Below are 13625 nucleotides of genomic sequence, written 5' to 3' on the forward strand. Positions count from 1 at the left end.
TTGCACTTAGGGATAAACCAATTTCACGGTAATTTTCGGAAATTTCACGAAACAAATTTGCATATGATAATAAAAAAAAGTATCGATAAATCGATACCTTTGTAAATGCAAGAGGAGGAGACTTGACAATAAGCCGGCAGCGTTGCGTTATTATATGTATTTATAATTTGGCACTGATCTACAAGAAAATGAAAATAATAAAGCTATTCTACATTCCAATGTTTCAGTAATCTTGAAATGTTACATGCTTTGAATAGAACGGTAAAGTTTAAACTAAAATACTATGAAAGGACCATCAGATTGGTCTGGGATTGGTAGCCCTGACAAGTCACTAGGGCATCTTGGGTTACACTCCCAATCCAGCAGCGAGTTTTTCAGACTTTTTTTTATTTTTTATTAAACTTCTATTTCAAACTTCTTTTTTAATTTTATTTTTAATTTTTATGTTCTTTTTATTTTGATAAGAATAATGGGAGGAGTGGGGATGTTGAAAGGCATATAGGCTCACTCCATTCCTCCAATTATATAGATTGAAGCTACGCGCATGATTCCACTTTAAAATTATTCTTGATTTCTGCAAAAAAATTAAATTCTAGAAAAAAAAATGGTTGAGAGATTACATGGAAATTGCAGAGGCTCAAAATCCCCTTTTTACTACAGAGGGGTAATGTACGATAGGGTAGGGGGAAAAATGCCCCTCCCCCAGATGGAATTTGGTGTCTTTAAAAGTATTGTAAAACTTAAATACTCTTATATAATTCAAGCATCCATAGAAAGAGATCAGTTTTCTTTAGTATACATATTGTATGGCTCCTTTTTATTTTTCACATGGTGGTTTTCACTTGACTTGACCCATTTTGGCTCGTAAATCTTAATAATTGAAGAGAAGATCGCGAAAATGAGGCCCTATACTATAAAGAGGATGAAGTCCCCTCAGGACTGTCTTGTAACAAGAATAACATTCTCAATAGCAAAAAAAAAAATATATTTTGCAAACTCAGGCACATGCAGCCCCTAGGGGCTTTCTGACCCCTACTGTTCATAGTCTATTTTCATCCTCAAGACATTCTACGCAAATAACCTAAGAAATGACTCTCTTTTTTTGCTTTTACTTCAAAAATTACGCAGTTTTTTCCCTCTGAATTCGATTTTTGTTTTATGACAATAATGTTGGTTGACGATAAGCAGCATTATTCACAAGGCCAAACCCGACAAAAAGGCGAAGGTTGAAGGGTAAGATGGAAGTAGAGAATTCCCCTTCCTCCCTCCTTGTATTGGGATATACAATTTCTGGTTAGGTATCAGCTAAATCATATTTTTCATAGTTTAAAATCTCATAGTTTAAATTTCGATACTTTTACATCTTTTCCTGTAATTTCTTACATTTAATATGAATTTGCCAACTTCTGTGTGTTCACATGGTTGCTCCGTCTGAAATGTCAGACTTCCTGTGAGTTTTATTTCTCAAAACTAATTGTAATAACAGGGTAAAATATTTCTTTTTACAGGGTTTTTCCTCATACGATATCTCTTTTAAGCAGTTATAATGTTTGACAATTAAAAGGAAAACAAACCTCTGAAAAAGCTCATCACTGACACATCCAAAGCTCTGAGTGGTTGCAAGGACTTCATGAATATTTACATGGCAATAGTTGAGACACAGTTGAACTAATTTCTCCATTTCTAAAAATGAAGCCGATACCATAATTGGCACCACATTTGTTGGCTCTAATCCAGGTGTCTCTAGTGATCTGTACTGCTGCGACTCAATCCAACGTATCAGCCAATCGAATACATTTACGTCACAATGCACTTTTATATCAACATCGGAGAGATCTTGACCTGGTGAGACAAGATAAGACAGATTCAAATTTGAAAATACTTTCTTTCTAAATTATGCCATTTAGAAAGTATTATCATACATTTAACATGTAGAGCGCAAGACTAATCTAGAGGTCTAATGTCTGATGCAAACTGAATACAAAGCGCTAGGTTTGCACTGTTGCAATTTATTGGTCCTTTTCCATACTTTACTCTTTGGTGATACTACGGCACTTTTGATCCAAAACATATAATTTTCTTAAATAACTATAATGTTTAGATAAAAAAAATACAATTAAAAAAAAATCACCAAAGCTGCGGATTATCACACTTAAAGCTTGCTCTCTTCTTTTCAAAAAACACGTTCACTCTTTTTCACGTCAGGCAGGATTTAAAGTCTTGCAAGACCTAACGCTGGGAATCCACAAGACTGCTTGCTCAAATGATACTGGTTTTTCAGATCTACTTTTAAATTTCATGATAAACCAAGAGATTTGACCAGGAATCGAATGGTACTATAACAAGGTCGCAAAGTTTGATCTTTGGAGGGTTTGTAAGGGGTTCAAATCCCCGTAAAAACTGGAGTTTGGGGTCTTCCTCTGGATAATTCTGAAAATTTGCTACCCTCTCATCATTTTTAGGTTATTTCTACAGTTGCAAAGCTTATACAAATCTCTACATTTTTATAACGGTCTTAATAAAACATTTTTGTGAATGAAGTTATTCTAAACTACGCTTATTTTAAAGCAGAGCCGGAATTAGGTTTTTTTCTCAGGTGGGGGGGCAAATGCAGAATTTGTTTCCCCGTGCTCCACCATCAATACCGCAAATGTTACAATTTTTGCCCATAAATATTATGATTTTTGCTTCTTTTGCAATCGCCTTGGCGGGCCACTTTGGGCACTTGCCAACTTTCGCCACCACCTAGATCCTGCCCTGCTTCAAATTCCACATTTGCATAAATGTAATGTCTATTAGTACAGTATTTGTTTTGTAAGGTTCTTTATTCCTATTGCTATGGGTTTAATGGCAAAACATATGAAAATGAGACCAATGGCCAACCAGATCTTTATAATATAGTTTTAGATGTCAGTATACACTGAGAGTTTGATACAGTGCCCATCGAAATCACGGTTTAACTTTTCAAGAAAATGAATAATTTATTATAGTAGATTAAAAATTAGAAACTCTGATCTTTTTATCTTAAAAGATGAGCAAATGAACCAGAATTCTCTTTTGCTTCTATGGTCCCAATGTAGTCTACCAGTCAGTTTGGCCTAAAAACTACAGCAAAAATTTTTGGCTCAGACTGCATCATTTAGTACATAGGCTATACAACGCAGGGTCTTCTAAAATCGTTCAATAATATAAGATATGATTGTTTAGGCATGCATCAAATAAACTTGCAACATTTTAAGCCTTCGAAAATTTCAAAAAACATAACTAATTTCACTGTAAAGAAAGTAAAAAGCAAGAGTGGGTATCTTTCATGACCGTTCGCAAATCGCAACTGACTGTCACTGACGTTTCAACTCAATTTTTATTTTGTTTATTAGTTTTCTCACCCTTTCACGCATCTATACAGAGAGGTAAAAGAGACTTTTTGAAGATAAGGAGCTACTTTTAAGAAAAAAAAACAATTCACTGTGTTAATTTCGTTGTTTCGTCTGGGTTAATTATAAACTTCTAGTTTCACTTTTGCTTCTTATTCCTTTGTTGAGTACCAGTCCTTAAACTACCAAGGAAATCAAAATAAGGACATTGTTACCACCTGGATCCATTTCAGGTCTATTCATACGTGAAAACCTCAGTTTTCCGAGCTTTTTCTTTTGTTTGATTCAAAATCATAATTTTTCAGGTAATACCACTATCTTGTTAGTGTTGGCATGATGAACCGTAAAATTCACCATTTAACAGGGCTTTGCGTCCAGAAAAATTCCAACAATACCAATCTATTGATTCCCAATGACGACAACACCTTCAAAGCAAAACTATAGTTTCTTCAGCTGTTTGGTTCTTAGCTTTGGTGCTTGGTGCTGTTCTTAATTTTTTTTTTGCAACTACTAAAACTACACACGGAGGACTTTTTCTTAAAAGTTGAATTTCCAGTTTTCCCACTTTTTAAAAACATCTATGGTTTTGGAAATATTCATTTAATCAACTCCAACAAGTAGCTTTAACTTCACATATTTTTCGTGAAGGCTTGTTTTCTTCTTTTCGATTGAAGTTTTTTGTTGTTTAGGACTTTGATTGTTCCCAAGGAAGGTTCAAGGTGGCTCAGGTTTGTGTTAAATTTGTCCACTAGTCTGATCTTGTCTAAGGACTTTCTAAAATATATCACAACAAAAAAGTAAAACGGCGTTGTGTAAAAACAGTAAAAAGCCTTCGGCTTTTTTAAATCTAAATATATATAATTTAATTTGAATATTATTTATATTATAGTAGTGGCATAATATTGATTTAGGAAACTAAAGTGTCACTTACTATTTTCTCTAATATTTTAATCCTTTATTCTACCATTAGTGGTCAAACAGAACTTGTTTTGGGTGTGGGAGACCAGACATTAAGCCTATCGAAGGTCAAAAAACTACAAACAGATTCAAAACGATAATTTCTACTACTAAATTTTAGAGACTTGTCTATTGAAACCCATATATGTATGGATATGTGTAGGTATGAATGTGTGTGCATGTATATATATATATATATATATATATATATATATATATATATATATATATATATATATATATATATATATATATATATGTATATATATATATATATATATATATATATATATATATATATATATATATATATATATATATATATATATATATATATACGATACATCTCTATGCTTCCTCTATGCTCTCCTTAAAGTACCTGATAGTTTTGTTTAGCCTAGATCAAGTACTTTCTTTTGAAATATTACCGATATTTTTGGCCGGAAAGTGATTGTCTACCATTAGTTGGATTGTCCAAAGGGCGAGTGTTTACCCTACCATGTAATTACTCATTAAAAGATTGGATCAACTTACCCGCAATGAGACAAATAAATTTCTAGGAAGCAATTCGGCCAATTAAATTCAGCACATTCTGATGCTAAATGTTCTTTCCTCTGCTTAGATTTGTGTATGCCTCCCTACCCAGGATACACTTTAATTTAATCCTGTTGAAAAATATAAAGAACTTGCAGAAAAGAAAAAAATCATATTAATTTACCGAAAAATTCAAAATTATGTGATTCACAGTTTGACTCTAATATTTGTTCGTCCAGTTTTTAAGACTGAGAATTCCGGCACCATTCTTGGAGGCTTATGTTCCAAAATAATAAGACTTGTATGTTCCATTTTTTAAGTTATTGTTAGACTCGTTTACCCTGTCTTCTACCCTGGTCCTTTCTCTGGTAATTCAACCGAATCGTTTAAAAATCCGTTACTACTTCCATTCCGAGGTAACATTTTGTATAAAAAACCTACATTCTCTAAATTCTCTAATGACCTGAATTCCTCATTAATTTTTCCTTTTTTTCAAGATAATTTCAAGTTTTAATTACCTTTGATAGCTTTTGAAAAATAAGGCATTTCTTTGAGGAGTGACCATGATCGGCATTGGAAATTCTTGGACAGGTTTTTGCCGTCGTCTCTGCATTGAATAGTAACTTCAATATCATAAGCCGTTAGACTTCTGGAATCAGAAAACGAAAATGTTTATAATAAAAACATAATCTAATCATTAATTAATTGAATATGTTAATATATTACTTAATCTTAATACATTAAACTTAGAAGTACCAGGGGAAAAAGCTTCGCTCGGTGAAGCAAATTTTTGACATACAAATGGTGTCCGGGGTATCTCCCCCCTGCAAAGCTCCCCCTTGGAAGATCCCACAGGAAATGATTACACTCATGCCTTCAAGGTATGAAAATCCCACAAGCTTATTTTGTTTATCCATACCACTAAAAAAAATACCATTAAACAAAGAAAAAAAAAAAATCTGTCCGACAAGACGTGGAGTCGTAAGCACCCATTCTGCACCTGAGCGTCCATATGATATTTTCCGGGTATCAGCTTCGGGTGGAGCCTCGTATACGTCAAATCAGCCTCCACTCTGATTTGCCAGCCGGCACACATCGATAAAGTACGGTATTGTTAGCAAATTGACAGGACATCCTTCTCTTTGGATACAACTGATCCGGATCCCCGTCCTTTTCTTGACCTCGGTTGCCGCTGATACCGAGTAGTATTTACTGTGTCCTATCCTAATCTTCTAGCTAGAACCATCTGTTCATTCTTCGACTTTATGAATTGTATAAAAATTCCTTTCCTTCCAAGGTTGACAGTGGAACCCACAAAAAAAAAATTCATGGTCAAAATCAGTCAGAATCAAAGCATAATGGCTGCAAAAACCATACCTAGGGGATCCATCCACCTGAATGTATCAAAAACTGACCAAGGCACAGAAAAAATCCTTTGAGGAGGAATACGAGGTGGGAAAAAAAAGTTCTCTTGTAGTACCGCTTGTGAGAGAAGTTCTTTTGTAGTACCGCTTATGAGGTTCAATTCTTTCTTGCTGCAAGCGAGTTATGGGTGACCCTTCCCTTTCCTCTGAGGGTCGAATGTTGCATGATCAAGCATGTTTGATACTGGTGGGTGGGACCCTCCAAAATATTTGGAGAATGAATCTTAAACACCTGGACATACTGAAGAAGTCCCTTCTATAAATGGAACAAAAAACAATAGCCGGACGAAAGAACAGGCTTTGCGGAGGTCGAGGAAATCATCTCAATCAGGATGATGGTTAGTATCGGTTAAAGTTCGATAGAAAAAGACATCCATTTCATTACACATACATTGTAATTGTATGATATATCTTGCGTAAAATTGCTCTCTTTTAAGACATTTTGTTCATTAGAGTGAAAGGGGATTCGATCAGATTCCTTGGTTGGGAAGGGAAAACGACACAGGGAAGGAGGTGGTGACAAATGACACTAAACTAGGATGCCTGGTCTTTGTACCAGGAGATGGACATCCGATGAAAACTTTTGTGTGCAGGACACCTTCTTTAAGCCCCCAAAAAGGCTAGTTAACCTTACGGTCGCCAGTTTCAGTTCCTTGAGAAGTTCAGTTCAGTTCACTTAATTACAAAATTACATAGCACAAAATTATATTACTTACAAATAATTAATTACGAATTACAAACTACAAAACTACGAAACTTAAACAAAGAATTTTGTATTTTCAGCGCAAATTGTCAAGCCGGTGATTCAACTGATTATTCAGATTGTAGAGGTATTTCTTTGCTTTCAGTTTTTAGTAGAATTTTGGAAAAATTGGAAATAGTCGACTACAAAAATATTTATTTGATAATAAGATATTACACACTTCTCAATATGGATGTATAAGGGGAAAGTCAACTGAACTGGCAGTTCATGAACTCTTATTGAATATAAACGATTTATTAGATGGTGATCAACATGCTTTGGCAATTTTCCTTGATTTCGCTAAGGTGTTTGACACTGTAAATCATTCTTTGCTACTTACAAAACTTAAGTCTTATGGATTTTCAACACAAACTGTCAATTCTTTTGCATCTTATCTTTCTGGGAGACGACTAGAATGTATTGATAATTCCCGTGATCTTCGTTCAGATACTATCTAGATTAATTACGGAATACCTCAGGGCTCTGTCCTTGGGCCTGTTTTATTTCTTCTTTGTTATAAATGATTTACCGGATATTTTGCCTCTTTGTAAAATTATTATGTTTGTTGATGATGTAGTAATTTTTTCCTCTCACCGGGACTTAGCAGTTCTTTTCCATAACCTTGAATGCACGTTACAAGCTGTATCTTTTTGGTACTCAAGGAATTTACTAGCTCTTAATGAGAAAAAAAAAATATATGTTTTTTTCGTGAACTGTAGCAGTCATTTCAGATAGCTTCTCTCTTTTGTTGAATGGTGTTGAATTAAAAAGGGTTGGTCAGCTTAAATACCTTAGTGTTATTTAAGATGAAAATTTGTCGTTTCATAAACATGTAAAAACACTATCGTTAAAAATTTCCCGAAATATTGGTATTCTTTCACGTCTTTTCTTTCCTAAAAATATTCTAAAATCAATTTATTATTCTATTGTCCACCCATATTCTCTTTATTGTATTTGTGTTTGGGCTTCTACCTTTCCATCTGTATTTATATCTCTCCAAATACTCCAGAATAAAGCAATGAGAATTCTTTTTTTAATGTTGAGCATAGGTCTTCAGTTAGACACTTATATGGGACTTCAGGAATATATTCTTTGGATCAACTTCATACAATTCCTATGTCTAATATTTGTCACGATTATTTATACAATAGTTTACCTCCAAATTTCTCTGGTATTTTTTCAACTAATTCCCAACATCATAATTATCCAACCACTCATCGTTCAGATTTTTCGTGTGAATTTCGTCCAACGTCAAGAGCGGGTTTTCAATATCCGTCATACTGTGTCAAAAATTTGGAACTCAGTTCCTGTATCAGTGCGAGGATGTAGCAATAAGCGACAGTTTTTAAAATTATTTTTAAAAAATTCAACGACGCAGTGATAAAAATAATTTTTTCAAAATTGAAGAACTTACTATTTATTAAAAAATTGCAAAACATAATCGCAAAGTTAAAATTTGCCAAAATTATTGGATGCGAGAATTAAAGCTATGACTGGTTTTCAAATATTTAAACAAATAACAAATAATTAGGTGATTTATGTTTAATGGGTTGCAGGGAATTATTATTATTATGTTTTTTTTCTTTTTTTGTATATTTAAGTTGATGCTGTAGGTTGTATTTGCTTTGGCTTGCTTTATTTTTGTTTTTATTTTGTCAGTGCTCCAGCTTTTTTTTATGACCTTTTAATGTTTATTTTGGTAGTGTAACATTGTAATATTGTCAGTGCTACCAGTAAAGTATGCCAAAAGGGATGTGCACTGGTTTGTCATATCTATTTATGTAATTGTTGCAAATAAAAAATTATCTATCTATCTATCTAATCCAGGGCTTCTTGAACTATGAGTCGCGACCCCATTTGGGGTCGCGTAGCAAAATTATGGGGTCGCGATTGATAAAATACAATTTAACAGCAAATGTTTTTTAACTTTTAAAATTATTGTTATAAAGTAAAATAACAATCATCGTAGATAATTATATCATAAAATCTTCTGGTTCGGAAAGACTGTTCATACCAGCATTTCTATTCCAATCATTATGATATCTTGTATAAATTTACTATGAATCAGAAGATGTTATAGAAATTTATAAAAAAAAAATGTAGATTTATTTTTGTCAATTTCTTAAAACCGAAATAATCCTGTTAAATATTATCAACAAAATTTCTATGTGTTATTTCGAAGAAACTATATAAACATTTCGTGTTATTTTCATTTAGCCATTGTATGATTGTGAACGAAGTGCATGTTATTCCGAATTAGTCAGTTTAACCCTTTCGCGACCGACGGGACCTTACATTCCTGGCATGTAAAAATCCTTTGGGTCCTTCTTAATTGATTGATAGCACCAGAATTGAACGATGTGCTTCAGGATGCTGTTAAGGTCATAAATTTTACTAAGAGCCATGCCCTTAACAGTCGCTTATTTTCAAATCTCTGTAAGGACACGGATTCCAACTACACAACTTTGTTATTACATGCAGAAGTAAGATGGTTGTCAAGAGGTCAAAGTTTAAAAAAAATATTGTTATTAAAGGACGAGATCGAAATACTTTTAACTGAACGAAAATGTGAATTTGCTGCTTTTTTTCAAAATGACTCGTGGCTATCCAATCTGCGTTATTTTTCAGATTTTTTTGCGAAGTTAAACGATCTTAACTTGTCTCTTCAATGAAAAAATTACGATATATTTACTTCATACGATAAAATTGAAAGTTTTATTAAAAAGAACAGCATTTGGAAAAGTAGGGTCGAAAAAAATTCGTTCGAAATGTTTTCTAGTGTCGGCAATTTTGTAATTGAGAAAATTCATCGTAAAACTTTTATTGCAAAAACTATTGTAGATCACTTAAAAGCGCTAAAAATAGAGTTCCGGACATATTTTATATTAAATATTGATTTACAAAAAATAGTTTGGATTCCAAAGCCGTTTTGGATTGGCTTAAGTGAGATTGATCATCTGCCACTTAAAGGTCAAGAGGAATTTGCTGAGCTTTCGTGTGACTCAAACTTAGAACTACAATACCGAAAAAAGCCCTTGACTGAATTCTGAATCGGAACTAGAACTGAATTTCCCACAATCGCCGATATGGCGTTAAATGTACTTCTGCCTCATCTCCATTGGTCTATTTTTATGACAATACCGCGTTTTCAAAACCATGACTACGTGGATCAAAGAACCTGATGATCAGGACTGGCATTATTTTAAGTAGATAAAAAAATGATTGGTTCTTTTGTGTGAAATTTGATAAAATTAAAATGAACGAAATGTTTTTTAAGTCACAAAATTTTTTGCTATTAAGATCACTTTTTCTCTAGTTTTATCTTTGAATATGAACTAAAATTCGGATTACCTCTTCTCCGATACTTTTTCTTCATGTTTGTTCTGCTTCTCATGTGTATCCTTTATCAGATCCACATAATTAATCTCTTTCCTTAGTTCAGCTATACTAAGTATATGCGGGAATAACGGGTCAAGAAAACCTTCTTGTACAATGTATTGTACTTTTTTTTCTAGAGCAGCGTGCATCTCATCTCCGAAATTATGACTCAGCTTCTTCTTGACTTCCCGTATTTGCGATATAGCAACTTCCCAGTCATTTTTCTCTTTTGAACTCGAAAGACGTATCAGCTTCAAAGTATTTAACAAGATGGTTAAGACATCTGACGTAGATGCTTCTTTGGTCATCGTTAACTGGTGGAATACAACAATTATATTAAGTAATTATTGCAAACTAGAAATCTTTCACGAGAAATTCCATTCTAAATTAAGTAAAAACAGAATACAATTCCTACCTTAGATTATTAACTCCATTTAGTGTTGGAGTGAAAGAAATTGGAAATTTAACTTTCTTTAAGATTCTAAGGAGGATACCCTAAGCTTCTTTTGCACATACCATAAACCTAATGACCTACTTAAATGAGCAAATCACAAATCCAAGTCCTGACAATTATATAAACAAATTGTATTATTTGAGTTGAATGAAACTGGTCTTAGGACACGCACTTAAGTAAAGTAAATTGGACACATTTTATAATGTGAACCAAATTTTTGTGGATCGAAAAGTGACAAATCTGCTACCACTTTTTTTCTTATGACACGCACTAGGGTATTGTAAATCGGAGAAATTATGTTCCCAAATGAATCAATTGCCATGACATTTTTTAGAGGGAGCTTATGGTCGTCCATGTCCAACCTCAAAGGAACGACAATACCCCTCCCCAAACGTTGGCCCGGCCTTTTTTGGGGACTTAGAGTTTTTCGAAAATTAGAATTTTTTGTACTCTGTTTTGCACAACGTACGATGAAGATACATTTAATTGAAACAAATGTGTAGTTCAAAGTGTATTTTCTCTGTTTCGCACAAAGCTTGATGAAGATCCGTTTCATTGAAACAAATGCATGGTTCGGAATATTTTTCACTCTGTTTTGCACAAAGTTAGATGAAAATACGCTTCTTTGAATCAAATGTGTAGTATGCAAGCTTTGTACAAAATCAAATGTGAGTACCCTTTATTTCTCAAAGCTGGATGAAAATACACTTCTTTGAATCAAATGTGTGGTTCAAAATGTTTCGTACTCTGTTTTGCACAAAGCAAGATGAATATATGCTTCTATAAATCAAATATGTGGTCCAAATGTTTTGTACTCAGTCCGATGAAGAAATGTTTCTTTTAATCAAATGTAAGGTTTTAAATATTTTGTACTCTGTTTTGCACAAAGTTCGATGAAGATACATTCCTTTGAATCAAATGTGTGGTTTTAAATGTTTTGTACGCTGTTTGACCCAAAGCTTGATGAAGGTATATTTCTTTGAATCAAATGTTTGGTTCATTTTTTTTTACTCTGTTTTGCCCAAAGCTCGATGAAAATACATTTCTTTGAATCAAATGTGTGATTAGAAATTTTATATACTCTATTTCTCACAAAGCTTGATGAAGAAACCTTGTTTTGAATCAAATCTATAGTTAAAAATGTTTCATACTCTGTTTTACCCAAGACTCTATGGAGATACACTTTTTTTTAATCAAATGTGTGGTTCAAAATGTTTTGTACTCTGTTTTGCAAAAAACTTGATGAAGAATGCTTGTTTGAATAAAATATGCGGTTCGAAATGTTTAGTACGCTGTTAATCCAAAGCTCGAGGAAGATACCTTTCTTTGAATGAAATGCGTGGTTCAAAATGCTTTTTAATCTGTTCTTCATTAAGCTTAAATGAAGATACCTTTCTTTGAGTCAAATGTGTGATTCAAATTTTTTATTCTGTTTTCCCCAGAGTTCGATGAAAATAACTTTCTTAGAATAAAATGTGCGATACAAAATGTTTTATGCTCTGTTTTGCAGAAAGCTAGATGAATAAACATTTTTTGAATCAAATGTATGTTCCAGTTTATTTTGAACTCTGTTTTGTCCAACGCTCGATGAAGATACGCTTCTTTAAATCAAATTCGTGGTTTAAAATTTTGTTTTGTATTCTGCTTTTTACAAAGCTCGATGAAGATGCGTTTCATTGAATCAAGTGTGTGGTTCAAAATGTTTTGTTCTCTGTTTTGCTCAAAGATTGATGAAGATACGTTTCTTTGAGTCAAATGTGAGGTTCAAAATGTCTTCTACTCTCTTTTGCACAAAGCTCGATCAAGATACGTTTCTCTCAATGAACTGTGTGGATTAAAATGTTTCTGCTCTGTTTTGCAAAAAGCAAAACAGAGTTGTGTGGATCAAATGTGAGAGAAGCAAGCAAACAGCCAGTCAGACACACAGGCACAGAGATAGAGAGAGAAAACGCCTACAAACAGTCTGACATGCAAACACACAAAGACAGACACAGAGACATGAAAACACCTGCTTAGACATACAGATATCACAGTGAGAGAGACAAGAAAAACAGCCACTCGGACACACAGATACAGAGAGAGAGAGAGAGAAAGAGAGAGAGCGAGAGAGAGAGAGAGAAGAGAGAGATACAGACAGAGACAGAGAAATCTGACTCAGACACACAAAGACCGAAACGAAGAATCAAATATCCATAAAGACACACAAGTACATGGAGAGAAAGATAAAAACACATACAATCACGCAGAATCAGAATACAAACACACAAAGGCAGAGACGGGGACAAGTGAACACCCGCTCAGACACATAGGCACAGAAAGAGAGACAAGAAAAACGCCGCTAAGACACACAGGCACAGAAAGAGAGAAACAAAAACGCATAAGAACACAAAGACTCAGACATGCAAATGCACAAAAATAGAAACAGGGACAAGCAAACATCCGCTCAGACACACAGACATAGAGAGAGAGAGAGAGAGTGAGAGAGAGAGAGACAGAAACGAAAACACCAACAAACACACACAATCAGACACAGAAACAAAAAGTACACGAGCGTGAGGTTAAGTTAGTGGAGTCGGCCACGCTAACAAAACCTAAACGAACCTAACTTAAATGTAGCTACTTTAATGTAAACTAACCTCTCACACACGTGTTTTTGTGTGATTTTGTGTCTGATTCTTCGTGCTTGTAGCTGTTATTGTCTCGCTCTCACTCTCTGTGTCTGTGTGTCTGAAATAACTTCATTCACGTTAGGTTCATTTACA

General features: G+C 33.8%; 2 protein-coding genes across 5 annotated transcripts in view; both read right to left on the bottom strand.

Annotated features, from left to right (window-relative positions):
• The window catches only part of LOC136029500 (enolase-phosphatase E1-like), a 539221-nt gene that overhangs the window by 429171 nt on the left and 96425 nt on the right, over positions 1-13625 (bottom strand). The window lies entirely within an intron of this gene.
• The window catches only part of LOC136028640 (SANT and BTB domain regulator of class switch recombination-like), a 63726-nt gene that overhangs the window by 39108 nt on the left and 10993 nt on the right, over positions 1-13625 (bottom strand). Inside the window, exons 2-4 of the mRNA XM_065706469.1 lie at positions 10383-10723; positions 5384-5514; positions 1575-1842 (exon numbers count right to left, since the gene is read on the bottom strand). Of these exons, the coding sequence (XP_065562541.1) occupies positions 1575-1842; positions 5384-5514; positions 10383-10717 (734 nt within the window). The 5' untranslated portion in view covers positions 10718-10723. The remainder of the gene's footprint in view (positions 1-1574; positions 1843-5383; positions 5515-10382; positions 10724-13625) is intronic.

Source organism: Artemia franciscana, chromosome 7 (genome assembly GCF_032884065.1).
Source record: "Artemia franciscana chromosome 7, ASM3288406v1, whole genome shotgun sequence".
Classification (NCBI taxonomy): domain Eukaryota; kingdom Metazoa; phylum Arthropoda; class Branchiopoda; order Anostraca; family Artemiidae; genus Artemia; species Artemia franciscana.